Source organism: Podarcis cretensis (assembly GCF_951804945.1).
Source record: "Podarcis cretensis genome assembly, chromosome: 10".
NCBI classification, from domain to species: Eukaryota; Metazoa; Chordata; class Lepidosauria; order Squamata; family Lacertidae; genus Podarcis; species Podarcis cretensis.
In genome coordinates, this window is record NC_137179.1 from 73,854,568 (window position 1) to 73,872,971 (window position 18,404).

At 42.3% G+C, this 18,404-nt stretch overlaps 1 protein-coding gene across 1 annotated transcript in view; it reads right to left on the reverse strand.

Annotated features, from left to right (window-relative positions):
• The window catches only part of LOC307224875 (cadherin-related family member 4-like), a gene marked incomplete at its 5' end in the record, with an annotated part of 87,036 nt that overhangs the window by 49,505 nt on the left and 19,127 nt on the right, over positions 1-18,404 (reverse strand). Inside the window, 7 exons of the mRNA XM_079992043.1 lie at positions 1,312-1,417; positions 2,386-2,536; positions 5,436-5,616; positions 7,753-7,898; positions 11,631-11,743; positions 13,713-13,826; positions 18,285-18,376. Of these exons, the coding sequence (XP_079848169.1) occupies positions 1,312-1,417; positions 2,386-2,536; positions 5,436-5,616; positions 7,753-7,898; positions 11,631-11,743; positions 13,713-13,826; positions 18,285-18,376 (903 nt within the window). The remainder of the gene's footprint in view (positions 1-1,311; positions 1,418-2,385; positions 2,537-5,435; positions 5,617-7,752; positions 7,899-11,630; positions 11,744-13,712; positions 13,827-18,284; positions 18,377-18,404) is intronic.

Genomic DNA, 18,404 nt, shown 5'->3' on the forward strand with positions numbered 1-18,404 from the left:
TTTGTTAGAGCTGCTGCAAATGAAGAATCCCTGATCTGGACCTTGTGCAAAATAGAAATGAATTTGCTCTCCACCACCAAGAATGAGTTTCAAAGCTTCACTGCAAAACAGTCTTAACATATTTACAAATAAACATCACAAAATACAGAATAACACATTGCTCTTAAACAAGCAAGCAATGTGGTCCACTCTTCTTTTTAGCCCTTCATGCAAACCACAAAGCCTCCGTAGGTAGTCCTTCTATGAAATTCCCAACGTGACTGAGATTCCCATCCCTCTTGGATGTTCCCTTAGTGCTGTACGGCAGGTGTGGGGAGAAGAGTACAGGGGTTCCTCTGATTCTGCTAATTTGGGGAGGGGCATAAAGGCTTGCCATTGAGAGTGGAGAGGTGACTGAATTAGAACAAACATTTAATCATCTATGTTCCCATCACCAGCAAGGGTAGTGGTAGAAACAAAAATATTTGTTTTCATACTAATGATAGAATAATGAGAATTACTCTCTGATTGAGATTGCATTTTTCTGATAACAAAAGTGCCAAGAGCTTTCGGTGGGGTATCATATTTTTTTATATTCCCTTTTTGGCTAGTATTGCTGCAACACTGAGGTTTTAGGGTGTGCCTGGCATACAGCGATGAAATTGGATCCTATGGTGTTGGAGAAGAGAGCAAGACTGGGATTCATGGGAGGGAAAGAATATGGAAGGAAGAGAAATATAGTTGATGAAAGATGGTTTAGATGCCTACAGTCCTTCTCCAAAAATTCTGATCCCAGAGAAAGCCCCGTTTTCAATCCACAAAACCTTCAACTGCTCTTTTATAAATGCCAGATCAGTGCTTCAAAAACAACTATTATTACGGGATTTTACTGAATGAGCCAGAATTAAAATGTGGGTGGCAAGAGCTATGCATCTTGTGGGGGGTTGACAGGTAGGGGGAATCTTTTATTTCAGTTTTTAATCACAGTGAATTGTTTTCCCAGGGCACTCCAAACCCAGTGATTTGGGAGAAGGAATGAAAACATTTCCTTTTCATGTGGCTTTATGCCTTTCTATGTCAGTGGAGATATTTCTATTGTATCCCCCCAAACCCATGGTGGGTAAGCAGAAGCCGGTCCAGCCCCAGATTCCTGGGGAACAGGGTCTTTGTTGAGAAGGTGATCTTCCCTCACATGAATCTAGATAAATCTAGGTCTTCCACATGCTCTGGACAACTAGATTCCTGGGGTAACAGGGTCCTTGCTGAGAAGGTGATCTTCCCTCACATGAATCTAGATAAATCTAGGTCTTCCACATGCTCAGGACAACTTACTTGTTTGTGGTGGCTCACCACCATCAGACACTTGGATCATCATTGTATGCTTGAACTGCATTGCGGCAAACAGATCAGAATCACAGTTTAGGTGCTGAGGACCAACCTATAGGGAATATATATATATTAATTCATTTGTGAATTACTGGGAAGGAATTGTATATATCAGTTGTACACAGCTTTTGCCATTGGGCGAACTGAGCCCAAGGTAACAAAATGAATTTCAATAGAAAGAAATGTAAAGTTCTAAATTTAGGCAGGAAGTATCAGCTGTATAAATATAAAATGGGGAACCCCTGGCTTGCCAGTAGTACATGTGAAAAAGATCTAGGGGTCTTAGTAGACCACAAGCTTAACATGAATCAAGAGTGTGATGCAGCAGCAAAAAAAAGTTAATGCTATTCTAGGCTGCAGGGGGTTGGACTTGATGGTCCCTTCCAACTCTACAATTCTATGATCTAGTACAGCATTCATTAAAATTGCTACAACAGGCAGAAAAAAGCATTAATTGGTACATCAAGAACTACAGCAATTTTTAAGTGGTGCATGAGAAAAACCAGCTTAAGAACAACGAGACTAGGATATATACAAGTTGGGATATTGTGGTTTTCCTGCTTTGTCATTTGATGACTGCAGCAGCAAATGATATCCACATAAGTGAAAAAGTCATTACAGAGCTAACACCATAGATGACAGCATCATGTCACCTCCAACCATTTACATTCCACCCCATGGAGATAGTTCACACATTCAATTTCCAAGTGTTATATAATAAAATGACAAGTGACCAAACTATGTAGATGCATATCTGGGTCAGATGTTTTGGTGTTGATTTTCAAGAGCTGTTCAGCACAGAATTACTGTCCCAAACCACACCACCGTGATCTCTTCTGCGTAGTCAAGCACCTACCCTTCTGTATTAATATCTATGTCAACACAAATTGTCTTTCAATTAAGAATTGTAATTAACAATCAGACTGGAGTTATATTTTTAAAATGCGCATAGTTAAAAGCTACAATCTAGTTGGCTAACACACACTTGTGCACAGTAAAGTGTTTTGTGATAGTACATACTTTGATTTCATTGTCAGCTAGCGTGAAAAAATTATTGGAATAATCATCCAGTGTGAAGGTGAGAACATTGTTGGGAGGTGTTCCATCTCTATCTCCACACTCTAGGGTGCACAAGCGAGTCCCAATAGCAATTGTTTCAGGCACTTCAATGCTATAAATGAGAAAATCCATAGAGAACATGCATGTAACTCTAATTGACATACCTATGATAAAAACAAGACATCATGCACAGAGGCATAAGAAGGTCAGGTGGTACCCGGTGCGGAAAATTTCTTGTCACCCCCTCCCCCACACACACTTTGTGATTTTTTGTTTTCTTTTTTTTTTTTTTTGCCTGCAAAAATGGTTTAACATTATTTCATATTTTCTTACAAAGGAATGTAGGCAACAATGGACCGATACTTAAATCTACAGGATGGATTGTGTTTTGGCTTGTTTTATTTTATTTATATTTATTGTTTATTTACCGTATTTTTCGCCCTATAGAACGCACTTTTCCCCCTCCAAAAATGAAGGTGAAATGTGTGTGCATCCTATGGGGCGAATGCAGACTTTCGCTGAAGCCTGGAGAGCAAGAGGCGTCGGTGCGCACCGACAGCTCTCGCTCTCCAGGCTCCAGGAAGCTATCCGCAAGCCTTGCGTGCCTGCAGCCTGCAGCCTGCAGCGCGGAGCAAGGGGCGCCCTTTGGAGGATGCCCTGTGCTTCGCGCAGGTGTCCGCAAGCCTTGTGCGCCCGGGGGAACTTCCCCCGGGCGCGCCCGGCTTGCAGGCGGCAGCTGGCAGCGCGGACCACGGGGCGCCCTTTGGAGGACGCCCCGTGCTTCGCGTAGGTGTCCGCAAGCCTTGCGCGCCTGGGGGAACTCCCCCCGGCGCGCAGGGCTTGCGGGCGGCAGCCGGCAGCGCGGAGCACGGGGCGTCCTTTGGAGGACGCCCCGTGCTTCGCGCAGGTGTCCGCAAGCCTTGCGCACCCGGGGGAACTTCCCCCGGGCGCGCAGGGCTTGCGGGCGGCAGCCAGCAGCGCGGAGCAGGGGCGCCCTTTGGAGGACGCCCTGTGCTTCGCGTAGGTGTCCGCAAGCCTTGCGCGCCCAGGGGGAGTTCCCCTGGTGCGCAGGGCTTGCGGGCGGCAGCCGGCAGTGCGGAGCACGGGGCGCCCTTTGGAGGACGCCCCATGCTTCACGCAGGTGTCCGCAGCCTGCCGCCCGGTGGCCCACGCGCCGGACAGATATCGGCCAGCCCCACAAGCTCGGGGGACAGCGGGGAGGCGCAGCGCCGCCATCCCACTGTTCCCCGACCTGGTTTTGGGGGGGAAATAAAGGGGGGAAATTTCCTTTATTTCCCCCCCCCCCAAAAAAAAGTAGGTGCGTCCTATGGGACGGAGCGTCCTATGGGACGAAAAATACGGTATTTCATAAAATTTCTTTTAAAAAACCTGCAAAGTGGTTTACCCAACCAACCCCCCCCCCAAAAAAAAAAAAAAACCACAGCAGTAAAATCATGAAAAATCGGCTGCGTGCAGGGGGCGGGGCGAAGGCAAGGCAAGGCCTAATCGACTTGGCCTCGTCTCATTTTCTTCTCATAGGCCGACTTTCCAGGACCCAGGAAGCCCAGCAGAGGGTGGGGCAGTAGGGTGGTTCATAAAAAACTTTTTTTAAAAAAAATGCCTGTTCGAAAGATTCTATCCTACAAAACTAGGGGTTATATAGCTATATCTGAAATTTCATGCATATCAGTTAATATCTTGACCCTGCTCCACTGAATTGAAATTTCAGCCTTCACCACATAGGAAAACGGCCAAGTAAACAGCTATTTTCATGGAGGAGGGTCAAGATATTAACTGATATGCATGAAATTTCATATATAGCTATATAATCCCTAGTGTAGTAAGATAAGACCTTCAGAGCAGACATTTTCAAAAAATAATAATTATGAACCACCCTAGTAGGGCAGGAATTGTTCCTTGATAATTTGTCACCCCCCTCCATGATGGCACCTGGGGCGGACCACCCCCCGCCCCCCCTTTCCTACGCCCCTGATCATGCTTTTTTTTAAGTGAACATCCTACATTCAGAACTTTGGCTTCACTGAATACTCTTGGACTTGCTTTGATATTTGGGTTTTGCAGTGTCAACTAGTAGCCAATACTGCTTCCCCAAATGCCATGCTTGAAATTGGTTTGTAAGTGCCAGACAACACATTCAGATTGAAGAGGTTGAACATTTACATAAACCATTTTTTTCCCTGTGGCACCTTTTCTCCTTGGATTGTTCCCGCTTCCTCCTGTAAAGTTTCAGGGATTTTAAACCCGGATGTCTGCTCCCCACACCACTCTGGAAGCATGAATGTAGGCGCTTTAACCTGATTCCTTGATTACTACACTAGTGCAGATGGTTGAAGGTAGTACTTCAGTGTGCAATCTACCAGAGATCAGGTCACGTAATGGATCCAGAAAAACACATCTGGCCTTATAATTCTGTTGGCTCCGGCTAAGATCTTTATTCTGGGGGGACACAGCTTGATCTGCTTATAGACTTAGTCCATTATTGATTCCTTAATGTACCACCCTACTTGCTTGATTGTTTGCTTCCTTGATTTCCCATTGTGCCTTCTGACCTGCCACTTTGCTCTATCATTTGGCTGTTTCCCTCTACTTGGAAATCTCCCTTCTGGGTTAATCAACAAGGGTGATTACACTAACCGGACCTCCATGGTGAACATTGCATGGCCAGGTCAGGCTGCATGCTGATGTCATGGGGGCAAGAAGGAACATTTGAGAGTAATCAAAATGAGCAAACATTTTAAACTTGGCATTTGTGGAGGGTGTCACATTTTTTTTACACCCAGATAAGTCAGAACTGAACAGATATGATAGGGTTGCCATATTTCAAACAGTGAAAATCCGTGTTGAGATTTTTTTGGCAAAGTTGTTGAGCTTTTTATGGAAAAACGGCACTGCCAATATTTACAGACTTATGGCAACCCTTACAATTAAAATTAAGCACTTTTTTTCTACTACTGAAAACAACGACTATAGAAAGTACTTCAGACACTTACATGTAAAGGTCTTGGGTGCAAAATGGAGGATTATCATTTACATCCTGCAGGGTGATAATCAGCAGAAGAGTGGAAGAATGCAACCTATCATTGTCAAAAGCTCTGATTTCCAATGCAGTTTTATGGGGGAAAGTGAGGTCTTCATAGTCCAAACGATAGGTGGTTGTAATTTCACCAGTATCTAGGTACCAAAATATATCTATATTAGGGGTAGGGGAGAGAATGCCTTGATTGACACTGCAAAACATTTTAAAGTAATGGAAACAGAAGCAAGATATAAGAGACCAGTTTAGAATGATAATAGAACATATTAGCAAAGGTATAAGCTTCCTCTATAGGTGGGTAACTTTATTTTATAGGAATTGTGTTTATATCAGATTGGATTCAAGTCCCATTGATCTGCTTAATAATAATAATAATAATAATAATAATAATAATAATAATAATTTATTATTTATACCCCGCCCATCTGGCTAGGCCTCCCCAGCCACTCTGGGCGGCTTCCATAGAAACCAAAAATACAGTAAAATCACACGTTAAAAACTTCCCTGAACAGGGCTGCCTTAAGATGTCTTCTGAATGTCAGGTAGTTGTTTATCGCTTTGACATCTGCTGGAAGGGCGTTCCATAGGGCGGGCACCACTGCCGAGAAGGCCCTCTGCCTGGTTCCCTGTAGCTTTGCTTCTCGCAATGAGGGAACCGCCAGAAGGCCCTCAGCACTGGACCTCAGCGTCCGGGCAGAATGATGGGGGTGGAGACGCTCCTTCAGGTATACTGGACCGAGGCTGTTTAGGGCTTTAAAGGTCAGCACCAACACTTTGAATTGTGCTCGGAAACGTACTGGGAGCCAATGTAGGTCTTTCAAGACCGGTGTTATGGGGTCTCGGCGGCCGCTCCCAGTCACCAGTCTAGCTGCCGCATTCTGGATTAGTTGTAGTTTCCGAGTCACCTTCAAAGGTAGCCCCATGTAGAGCGCATTGCAGTAGTCCAAGTAGTCCAAGTACTATTTGAGCTAGGCAGGCTGATAGCATTACTACACTGCTATCAGTTATAGGCCTAAAAGATGAGCATGAGTCAAATATGCATAATTGCCTTTCAGGTCACAAAGCGGTTTAGATTAAGTTTTAAATACATAAAAATATCAGTTTCAACATAATCATTAATTTTACATCAAAAGCAGCTAAACACGTTGTAGCATATTAATCAGTCAGTTGATTGTATTTTATAGTTTACATTAGTATTATATTATAAATAACATAGTTTATTATCATCTCCAAATAGTCTCTCAACATCTATTGAGAATGTCCTCTCATAGTATTAAATTAAATACTACAGACCTTTGATGTTTATATTCTTATCCCCTCTAATGTCCATCATCTAATCCTCCATGCTTAAAATTTCCAGAATTCATGATTAAGGGAACCAAATCTTTGCAGTAAGAAATTGACAATGAAATCCTTTCCACCATATTTGAGTCTATGGGCAGGTGCGTGGGAAGGGGAGCGTTGTCCGCCCTGGGTGTCATGAGGGGGGTGACATATTGGCACACCGCCTGGGCCTGCAGAGCGCCCAAGCCACGTGTCTCTCCTGGGAGTGATGCAGTGACTTAGAGCCCTGTGCTGTCCGAAATAGCAGCGTGGGGCCTGCTTCTGCCGTGCCGCCCCCATGTGTGGATCACCCCGCCCCCATGGGCAGATCGCCCCGCCCCACTGCTCCGGGTGCCGGAGCAGCTAGCTACGCCCCTGTCTATGGGGAAAGGCTGGAAGTGAGTGCTGGAGGACAAACATTGTAGGAAAATGTCCCAGGTTAAATCTCTGACATCTCCAGTTCAAAGAATCAGGCATCCAGGTTGGGAGACACCTCTGCCCTAGACTCTGCAGAGCTGCTCCCAGTCAGAATGGAGAACTTTGGGCAAGATGGGCCAATAATGTCACTTTTCTTAAAATATAAGGCAACCAGTTGGGCAGGATAGGCCAATATTCTCACTTTTAAAAATATATAAGTAGCTTCCTGTATTCTTCCCACCCTCTTTCAGGACACTGGAGCCTTTTGTTGAATACTTCAAAGTTAAATGAAACCAGCCATTTTTGGTGGCCGTCCAATGAGACATGATAAAACTCCTGGTTGTGTTGCTTGCTTGGAATGCAAGGTGGAGGGTGGTCCTAGCACCATGTATGGATGCTGGAGTCTATTTGGCTTAGTGTACCACAGGTTGGGTTGGGCTGGGCTGGTTGAGTGGATGCATTCTGCTGTTCTTCATAACTTAGATTTGGAAGCATTTTTCCCAGTTGTGAAATGTTTGATGATCCTACCTTACCAGAATCAATAGCAAAACCTCTGTGACTGCCCACAAATTCATAGTAGACTCTGTCCCCTATATCTCTGTCCACTGCAACCAGTCTTGCCACCGATGTCCCAAAAGGCAGATCTTCCAAAATAGTAATATGAATTACAGATGAATTCCTGTGGGAAAAGGAAAGACTGCTTCAAGCTTTGACCCAAATCATCAAGTTGGTTAAAATATGCACAATATGTAGAGGTGGCCAATGACAACAACACTACTGCTGCTTAGCTCAATGGGGTGGGGACCGGGTGGTGGTGAAGTCAAGGCTGCTGAGGTGCACCAATGGGAGTGCCAGATTGGTGGAAGTGATCCTGCTGGGACAACCATGTGGCCCTGAGCTTGCCACCTTACTGCAGCCCCATCAAGGTACACAGCAGTGGGGCAGATGCTGGAAAGGCAGCCATGCCTCATTATGTACCACTACCACATATAATGCAGAAACATGTACAATATACCATGCTGTTTTTGAGGCATGCAGTAGAGTTGCACAGTCCATAGAAGCTTTCAAATGGGGTGACCTTTGACCATCGTTTTCTCTTAGCCTAACCTTCCTCTTAGACTACCGACCTTAGCCTAGCCTAAAGTGACTGTTATGAGGATAAAAGGCAGGCCCATGTATTGTATGTTGCTCCTTAGAGCACGAGTTGCCAGCGTGGTACTCATGGGTCCCCATGAACCCCGGTGCCCACAGGGTCCTCTTTCTCACCCCTCCCCTGCTGCAACTAGGATTGAAAGAAGCCTTCTCTTAGCCAGTGTGGTTTTTTCCAAGCTTGATTGCCATACAGAGGGTTTTTTTGGTGGGGGTGTTACAGCTGTGACTTCTCTACAGAACACCCCCCCACACACATACATTGGTTTTAAAAAGATTATCCCTTTGGTTCCCAGCTGATACCTTCCTCACCACATTTGGCTCAAAAGAAGCCTTCCATGATAGACAACAGACGGGGTAATTGGGGGTGGGCAGTCAACTGGAGAGCTGTTACCCCATCCAAAAAGAAAGAAATAGCTGGCCCTCCATTGCACTTTCCAAGCCTAATTGCTTGTGGGGAGAATGAGTGTGTGCTGTTCATGGTGCCTGCAGCAGTTCCTATTGTTCATAAATGGTCCCATGAGCCCAGATGGTTTTCCAATGCCTGCCTGGGCAGAATGAAAATGCAATGCAATGTAGAAAAAACTCAAGGGCCTCATTTGGCCCCTGTTCTATTTGACCTTCAGGGCTCTTAGCAGGCCATACCTGCTCTCTCCCTTTGCCATCTCTACTCTGCAGCTTCCCTGAGCATTTCTTGGTGCCAGGATTGTGTCCTTGAACTGCAATGATGCTTCTTGCTTGCCAAGATGGAGAGGACATGTTTGTGTGCAAAGCTGGAATGTAGCCTACTGAACCAAGGTATGTGCCATATCTATTGATCCACCCAATGCTTTTTTTCTGGGGGTATGCAGGGGTACGCATACCCCTAAACATTTTGTGAATATAACAGGAAAAGAAACTAAAAAAATTAAAATTTTTAGTTTCTTCTCTAGCACAGTGAATCGTCAGTTCTTTTGCTACCCCCAATGGCGGCCTCATTTTCTTTCCCAGTGTTTCCTGAGTCTCAGACAGAAGTGAGCATTTAATGTGTGAAGCAGTGTGGAATGTGGATGTGTGGTGTTTTACTGATGAAACCTCATGCCAATGTGGAAGTTATTGTGAGCTCTCAGCTGTGTAATATGAGGTAATGCGTGTTCTTTGTACTTTGTATTTATTTCCCCCAATTTGAACTACAAAATGGTGATTTTCTTGAATCAAAAAGAAAGTACCCCCAAACATTTTTTTAAAGAAAAAAAAGCACTGGATCCACCCATGTTTGCCTTTGGCTCTGCTCTCCATTGGTATGTAGTTCCAAAAGGTTTCTCACAAATCCCTGTTCTAGAACATACTGCAATCTGCATAACATCTTTCATCAATCCATAACAAAGTCTGAAATCTGACCTTATTGTATTTTGGACATGGCATGGGCCATTAAGGAAGGCAGCCATCTAAACATATTTACCTGGATATTATTAATCCAAGGTAACTGAAAACACACCGTTCTGATATCAGAATCCCATATTTTCCCAATAAGAATACTGCATCAAAGAATACATTGTTAAAATAGTGGACGAAAGAATATTGCTTCTGAATGGTCCCTTAACATACGTTTGAGATGACAGTTAATCTATCTTGACATCTTTGTCTAGCTGCGAGCAAAATAAATTCTGTCTTTTTTCACTTTCAGAAGAGAGCTGATATCCAAGATGTCTCCCTTGACTCTTTTGTTTTGTTTCTAATGCATATTTTATTCATAACCTTCACTCACTTTCTTTTCCACCGGGATTGTAGATATTTGGAGGGGGATACTGAGGGAACCGCACGTTTATTCAAAGGGGCTTTGATGTTCTGGAAGGAGGGAAGTACCTCTGTTTTAAACAACTGTGACATTTTTTTAAAAAAAATACTGGTTATTTAATTATTTTAAAAGCAATCATCATCCCTTTCCTACTCCAATTTTATCATTTAAGGAATACCACAGTAGTTCATATCTTTCAATGTACCACCAGGGGTATTTCCCACATGATCAAACACCAAACCCAAACAAGTCCACATCACAAATGGTACACTTTGCCACCAAGGGTGCAACGGCAGACATTGGACATTGGGACAAGGGACATTGGACAAAATTAGAATGAGAATTGCTTTTTATGAATTATTTTATTTTTGGAATTAGTGTAATATTAATACACTAAGGAAATATTAAAATGTGCATGACAGGAACTAATTGGCTTTAGCAGAAAGGTTGGAAGGAGTTAAGTTTAAATATGGTTTAAATTTTGAAATTTTAATGTTTTGAAGGTGAGACAAGGTTAAAGAAATTATTGGTAAAGGGAATTGTAAAATTTTCAATGTTAATGACTCTGAAATGAAATGAGGTACAAGTAATAAGTTAAAATAAGAACATGAAAGAATGGATTGACACTAGATGAAAATTTGAAGTTAGAACATATGACGATGAATTTAAAGGTAAATCAAGAAGGTATGAATTTGCTGAATTAATTTTTAAATGGAATACAAAAAAGGGAGATGAGAGGAAGTCAGGAAAATAAGTAAATGAATAGTAAGAAATTGAAAAAAAGGATTTTTATTTTTATTTTTTTCTGTCTTTTTTCTTTTCTTTTTTTTCTTTTTATGTTAAATTTTTGGCTTTTTGTATATTTCTGGTGTTTTCTTTTTTTTGTTAATTGTAACTTTTTTCTTGTCAAAATCTACTAAATATCATTATATATATAAAAAAAGGGTGCAACAGCAGACATCTTTGTTCTCTGGTGAGCGTTCTGGTATGATACTCGTGCTTTCAAATGCATTTGTCTTATTCATATGAACATTATTAGGTATAAAGGTAAAGGTAAAGGGACCCCTGACCATTAGGTCCAGTCGCGGATGACTCTGGGGTTGCGGCGCTCATCTTGCTTTATTGGCCGAGGGAGCCGGCATACAGCTTCCTGGTCATGTGGCCAGCATGACTAAGCTGCTTCTGGCGAACCAGAGCAGCTCACGGAAACGCCGTTCACCTTCCCGCCGGAGCAGTTCCTATTTATCTACTTGCACTTTGATGTGCTTTCGAACTGCTAGCTTGGCAGGAGCAGGGACTGAGCAACGGGAGCTCACCCCATTGTGGGAATTCGAGCCGCCGACCTTCTGATTGGTAAGCCCTAGGCTCTGTGGTTTAACGCATAGCGCCACCCGTATCCCATTATATACTTTCATAATTCTTACACCTCCAAATGTAACTATGAACTAATCAGAAGCCAAAGGAGACAGCTCAGAAAAGGCTTACCTAAAAACAGGAGCCTCATCATTTTCATTCTGGATACTGATAGTTATGGTTCCAGTACATGACCCAGGGCTTGCTTTTTCTTTCTCTTTGGCAGCAACCACCATCCGGAAATGCTAAAATCAATGACATTCATAAATCCTTAGTATTCTGCATTTTACATCATTTGTTCCAATCTTTTGTCTTCCAAGTTAGGAAAAGCAGGCAGCTGGATACCTGAATACACACTGTACAAGTGTGATGTAGGATAGACAAAGTATTGAACTTGAGCCAGCCAGAACTGGATACAGATCCCTGCTCAGCAGATGTGAAAATCACAAAGTGACCTTTAGCTAATCAGACGTTTCAAGTTTTCTGTTGCTCTCTTGGGTTGTTGAGAGACTGGTGCTGGATCACATATACCCTGCTTGGAGTTTGTGGGAACAATAGGTAATATGCAAATGTTATGAACAGTTGATGTGGAATGAATGAATTTCCCTGTTTCTGCAGGAAATGTATGGGTTGGATCCAGAAATCCCCATTCGTGATTAGAAAGACTCCTCCTCCTAGCAGAATGGAGGTTGACCCAGCACAGGCTCCCCCTGGGGAGGTGAATTTTACCAGTTCCCCTTCCTACTTTCCCCATGCCACCTCCTTCCAGATGGGATTTTCAGGAGGATGTAGAAACAATCATTTTGTTTTTGTTTTGATTACATTTTCTGTGTTTTTATATTGTGATTTTATCTTGTGAAACGCCCTGAGACCTGTGGGTATAGGGCAGTATACAAATGTAATATATCACCATCATCATCAGTGAGAACCACCTCATTTCTCATCCCATGAGAGAAGTTCTGCTCACGTGAACCAAACCTTTGGGTTCTACTCCAATTGTTTCAAGGTAAAGCTTTGAGCTTTTTTTGTGATGCCTTCACAAAAAAGGGCATCCACCAGCACATTACGCTGAATGCAGATTTTTATCACTTAGTCCAGGCATCCCCAAACTCGGCCCTCCAGATGTTTTTGGGACTACAACTCCCATCACCCCTCGCTAACAGGACCAGTGGTCAGGAATGATGGGAATTGTAGTCCCAAAACATCTGGAGGGCCAAGTTTGGGGGTGCCTGACTTAGTCTATGGCTCAATAAAACTCCTGTTTGGGCTGCTGGTGCAGGACTACAAAGACGGGAAGGGGAGAGCTGTCTAGCCGGTGGCCAACCACAGCATGTGGCTAGTCCATTGTGTGACTTGTCCATTGTGCTTGCTTCCATTCACAAGTTATGCAAGACAATGCTAGGTGATATTCTTCTGGTTCTTTAGGAACATAGGAAGAGCCCTTATACCAGGCAATATGGTCCATGGACCGCCAATGGCTCATGAGTTTCATTCAGGTGGTCTGTGGCATGTCTGCATTAAATATTCATATTGATCCTTCATTGTATTTTTATGGCTACTTTTATTTCTGGCATTATATCTTATTGTATTGCAACTTGAATTCCATACACATTAAACTGTAATAAAATAAAATACATTATAATAAATAAAAGCAATAAAATTAAAATTAAAAATCATATAGCATCTAATGAAATTACTACAACAGGCAGAAAAATCAGTAAGTGGTCTGCCTCAGCAATTTTCCGGTGATCCATGGGGGACAGGTTTTGGGAACCATTGCCTTATACAAATCAGACTCATACCGCATCTGTCCCAATAGTAATTACACAGCCTACCAGCAGTGATCCAATGCTTCAGACTGATCTTTCCCAGCCCTTTCTGGGGATGCCAAGGATTGGATTATAATGCAGGGATAGGCAGGGAGGCAGATGATAGACAGATGATAGATAGATAGATGATAGATAGATAGATGATAGATAGATAGATAGATGATAGATAGATGATAGATAGATAGATAGATAATAGATACATGATAGATAGATAGATGATAGATTTTCCCCCCATATCACATAGATCAATCTATCTATGTATCTGAGCCAATTAGCAGTGTACAATTCATTTGGGGGCAAAAGCTAAAATAGTGGAAAATACACCACCTTAGAACAAACGTCAGTTCTGAGCGTTATGAACGGATCTGTATCTGGGTAACCTTACTTTAGGGTCTGCTTCATAATCCAGAGCTGCTTCAGCTTTTCGATAAATCCCACCGTTTTCTGGATCCAGTGCAAAATAAGTTGTGGTGTTGGCTGAAGAAGAGATAATAGAAAACTGAGGAAGAAAGGGGGGAAACAGTTAAAAGGTAGAAAAGGACAAAGTAGCCTTGCGTGCTTTTTGTGTGTGATGTTTTAAAGAGCACTCTGAAAAAACACACACTGCAAATTAACATTAATCTGATGAGCACAGTTTATGTAAACTAAGCCTTTCCACTCATCCTATTCCAAACATCAGATGAACTTCACGAGGGTTGTTAAGTCCTCAGTTGTAAGTTTCTAAATTATTTCTTTATACTATCTCATTCATTTTTAATAATGGGATTTATGTGCATAAGTCATAATATTTTTATGGCTCCCTAAATCCTCAGATTTATTAATAAGGAGAAAATCTGGATCATATTTGTGCCCTCTACCGTTTGAAATTAAATGCCAGTAGATGAAATCTGTTCCCCAGATTTTGAGGGGATGAGAGCTACTACACACCAGGGTCATCCTGGTTAGATGCCGCTGGTCCACAGAACAGAGAAAACTTGGCATGCCTCTTGGCTGTTATGGAACAAGCATTGAGTGTTTGCTCTGAAATGGAAAGCGGATGTAATTATACACAGATGGGGGACCCATGTTTATAGTAGTTTCACCTTTGTCGACTGCAGGATTAAAATTTCAGGAGCAGTCAAATGATTATATAACCCATTCCACCTGGCATTTGTCTCCCCTCACCTTGCAGAGGGTTCATGAGTCTGCTAGCGGAGAACGTTCTTTGTCAGTGTGAAGAGATCAGGCTTTGATATAGGCCTTGATATAAAACTGGACCAGAAATTATCTCGCTGCTGCCTGATTCATATAGTACATTTGCAGCATTGGTTTGTAGAATTAGGGAAACGAATAAGACATCTGAACAGTTTCCGCTGCAGCAACATGGATTACCCATTTTTTTGGGGGGGGGAGGATTGGAGGTGGATTTGGGATTTAAGACAGGAAGAATCCTCCATGGAATTTGAGGGGACCAAGCAACTCATATACAAAGTTCAATTTGTATCCCCTGAGTTTCCCATTGTACCACACATACATGCTTTAAGGATACTTGGGTGGAATCCAGACACACATAAAAAACCCCGCTGTGAAAACGCCTTTTTTTGTGTTTTGAAAACTATATTGAATTTGCCATGAGCTCACCATCTCCATCTAGTGTCACATTTGTATAATGCACTTAAAACACACTTAAAATGTTATATTTGCATCTGTATAGCCGAGCCCTTGGTTTTGGTTTGTGCCAAAGTTCCCATAGTACAAGATTCAACATTAATTTAAAAGCTAAAAAGCTAGAAACTAGAATTAAAAAAACTAACAGCTGTGTCGTTCCCAGCAGCACTTCACAACAGTGCTAAAGTACATTTGATGCCCTCGCCTCCTGCAACGGAGCCGAGACTCATTAGGGTTTTCCTATTATCTTTTATTGAGAGAAAGCTTTGGTACATCAGCCCCTCGAGACATTCCAGGCATTACGCAAAGATTAGTCCCTATTCTGAAATGTGTAGTAAAGAACAGGGGCTAATCAGTGTGCATTCCTAATCACCTCTTTTACTACTCCGATTACGAGGCTGTGGAGAGCTGGATGAAAGGGTTCAATCCTGATGGGTCCTGCTTCACCAGTGTCTTCACTGTAGGAAACATACTGACAAGGCAGAAACTTCCTGCCACTGCTCCAGCTTTGACATCTGGTGTCTGGAGGGGGTGTAAAGATGTGGTCCAGCTGGCCAAAAGGGCTCCCCTCCCCTGTGTAAGGAGGGATGGACTAATGTTAAATATCTAGAAAGCCCTTGTAAACTCTCCTGTGTTCAATACACAACTTAATTTTGTACAGTCAGGACACATTGTCCAGACTGCAGTTTAGACTCACAAAGCATATTTGAAACACAAATACAAAAGTTGTCAATCACATCAGGTATTTCAGTTCTCAAGAGAGGCTTTAATTGGCTAGTCAGAGAATTTTATTCCTTTCCATTTTCAGGGCTTCTAAAGGAAGTATTTGCAAGAGAAGGGAAGAGCACTTGAACAATTCTCCTTCAATTTTGTTTGCTGTTTAGTACTAATGGTTATGCTTATGTAACTAGTTGCAAAATGCAATATCAGTAGAATCACTGAAATCACTTCTTTTCCTTCTGTTTGCAAAACCAGAACTACTCTCCCCCCTCCCCAAATGCATACTTTCAGTTGTTTGAAACAAAAAGAGAATGCCAAGGGAAACTTGTGGTGCAAAAACAATGGTTAGGATGTTTATCTTACTCCAACGCATAATTTGTTCCCTATCCTTTTACCCTCTCTTTCAAACACCCTTGACCTTCATGTGATAAAATATTGTGTTCTTAAGACAAATCAGCTTGTGAGAGAAGAGCTAAACAAATCCATTATCTCAGAATAAACAGTTAATTGCCAAACAAGAGGGCTTAATATGGCATATTATCCTAGAGTGATGGGTGGATTACAATGTCTTTCTATTCAGCTGATACTTTATAGCTCAGAATTAGGCTTCTTATAGCCAATAGCACTGGAAAACCTGAGCATGTGAACACAAGGATATAGTCTGACTATAATCAACATTTCTCTCTCCTTTTCTTGGTGGTGGTCTGGCACTAGAAAGTCTTCAATCATAAGCAGTATGCTTCAGCAGGGATCCATGAAGTCTATTGTTTTGCAGCTTGTCTGCTAAGGTCCCTTGCCCTAAATCACAACACAGAAAGGGGAGGGAATGGGCTGTACAAGTGAATTGGGGTTGCTGCTTTATCAGTGCAGGTGGAACTAAGGAAGAACGTGAGGAAAGCAGGCAGGAAGAATGACACAGTGACACAGAGGAGAAAGGCAATCGGAAGAATCAGAACATCAAGAGAAGGAGCCCAGAAGGAGCCCAGAAGGTGGGAGTTCAGCAGACTGGTTTCATAAAAATAGCTTTAGCTAATTATTGACTCAGGCATTATTAGTAACAAGCATTATTTGCAAAATCTCTACAAGTGCCCCAAAGCCCCATTTTGAATATGGGCAAATATTACCCTACAGGCCACTGTTGTGTTGTGTTCTGTTGTGTTCTGAGACTCACAGCTTGTGCTTAGGGTGGTTTTTGTTCCCAAGGTCTTTCAATGATGTTTGGGAAATAGATCCTTAGTCAGATAATAGTCCCATATATCAATATGAGAGTAGGTATAGGGTAACCACCTGTTTTATGTTACAGGTGAAAGTTCTCTTTTTGAAGGGCTCTCAGAGGTTAGTCTTCCGCTAGAGGACTACTTCAAATAAAAGGACTCTCCTGCCTACATCCAGTGTGTTGTAATGGTTATAGTATGAGACTAGGACCTGGGAGACTCAGCCATGAAGCTAACCCTGGGCCAGTCACCATCGCTCAGCAAAACCCACAGTACAGCATTGTTGTGAGGATAAAATGGGGAAAATCATGTGTGCCACCTTGAACATACTAAATATACCACTGAGGAGAATGCTAAATCATTGAAGCAGCTTCAAATGCCCAGAAGGCCACATAAAAAGTAAGAATGGCTATTTGGAGTAACAACAAAACAAAACAAAACCACCTGCATTTTAATGGGAATGTCTTGGAGTACAAGGCTGCAAACCACCTTACTTGGCCCAGGAATATTCCCTATTCTTCATGCCCTGTTTGCAAACTTCCAGAGGCATCTTGCTAGTTACTGGGCTACCTGGACTGTTGGTCCAATCCAATACAGCTTTTCTTAGGACCAGTTCTTCTTTAACCCAAACCAAATGTTTGAAAAACTCAAGAAAAACCGTTTCAAAAAATCCATGATTTTTGGGAAGTATTACTTTACTAGGGCTGTAATCATATACTCACTTATTTGTGGCAAGGGATGGGCAAATATGACAATTTAAGTTTCTTGTTTCCCCAAATTTCTAAATCAGTTTGCAGTTTAAAAAAAAAGTTGTGAAAATTCACCAGCATTTTACAGTGGATTTATCCTACTATACACTTTTCTCCGTGCAATGTCAGCTAATTTACACAGTTTTGCAAATAATGTTCCTTAATATAATGCATGTTGTATGTTGTTTTCATTAATGTATGCATTTATCTGAACATTTTCCCATAGTACATGCACTTTTGTACACATGACTTGGCTGGAAAACTACAGTGCAAAATTCAGAGAAGTGCAAATTTCAAAGGTTAGCTGCATTTTGGTTCACAGATTGTTTTGGAAAATGCTGATTTGGCAAGTTCACCTTTAAATGTGAAGTGAATAGAATTTCACACATCCTCACCTGAGAGAAACCCCATTAAAGCCAACGAGACTTACTTGTGAATAGTTATGTACTGAACTTGGAAATTCCTTAAGCAAGAGGGGGGAAATTGCAATCTCAGGTTCTGCATTATGAACCCAGATACATAAAGTTTCATTTGTAGGGTATTGAGAACTTAGTAGAGGCAAGTTCCTACTGTGGCATACTCCTTTCACTGACTAAAACATTTCTGGAACACCCCTTGTCCACATACTTCAATTTCTTCGCCTGGGTCCGGATCTCTTGCCAGAACTGTGTAGACAGCTGGGGCAACTGGAAATGTTTCAGGAACTGATACAGAAATGCCTGGGCAATAAGAATAACAAACCAGACC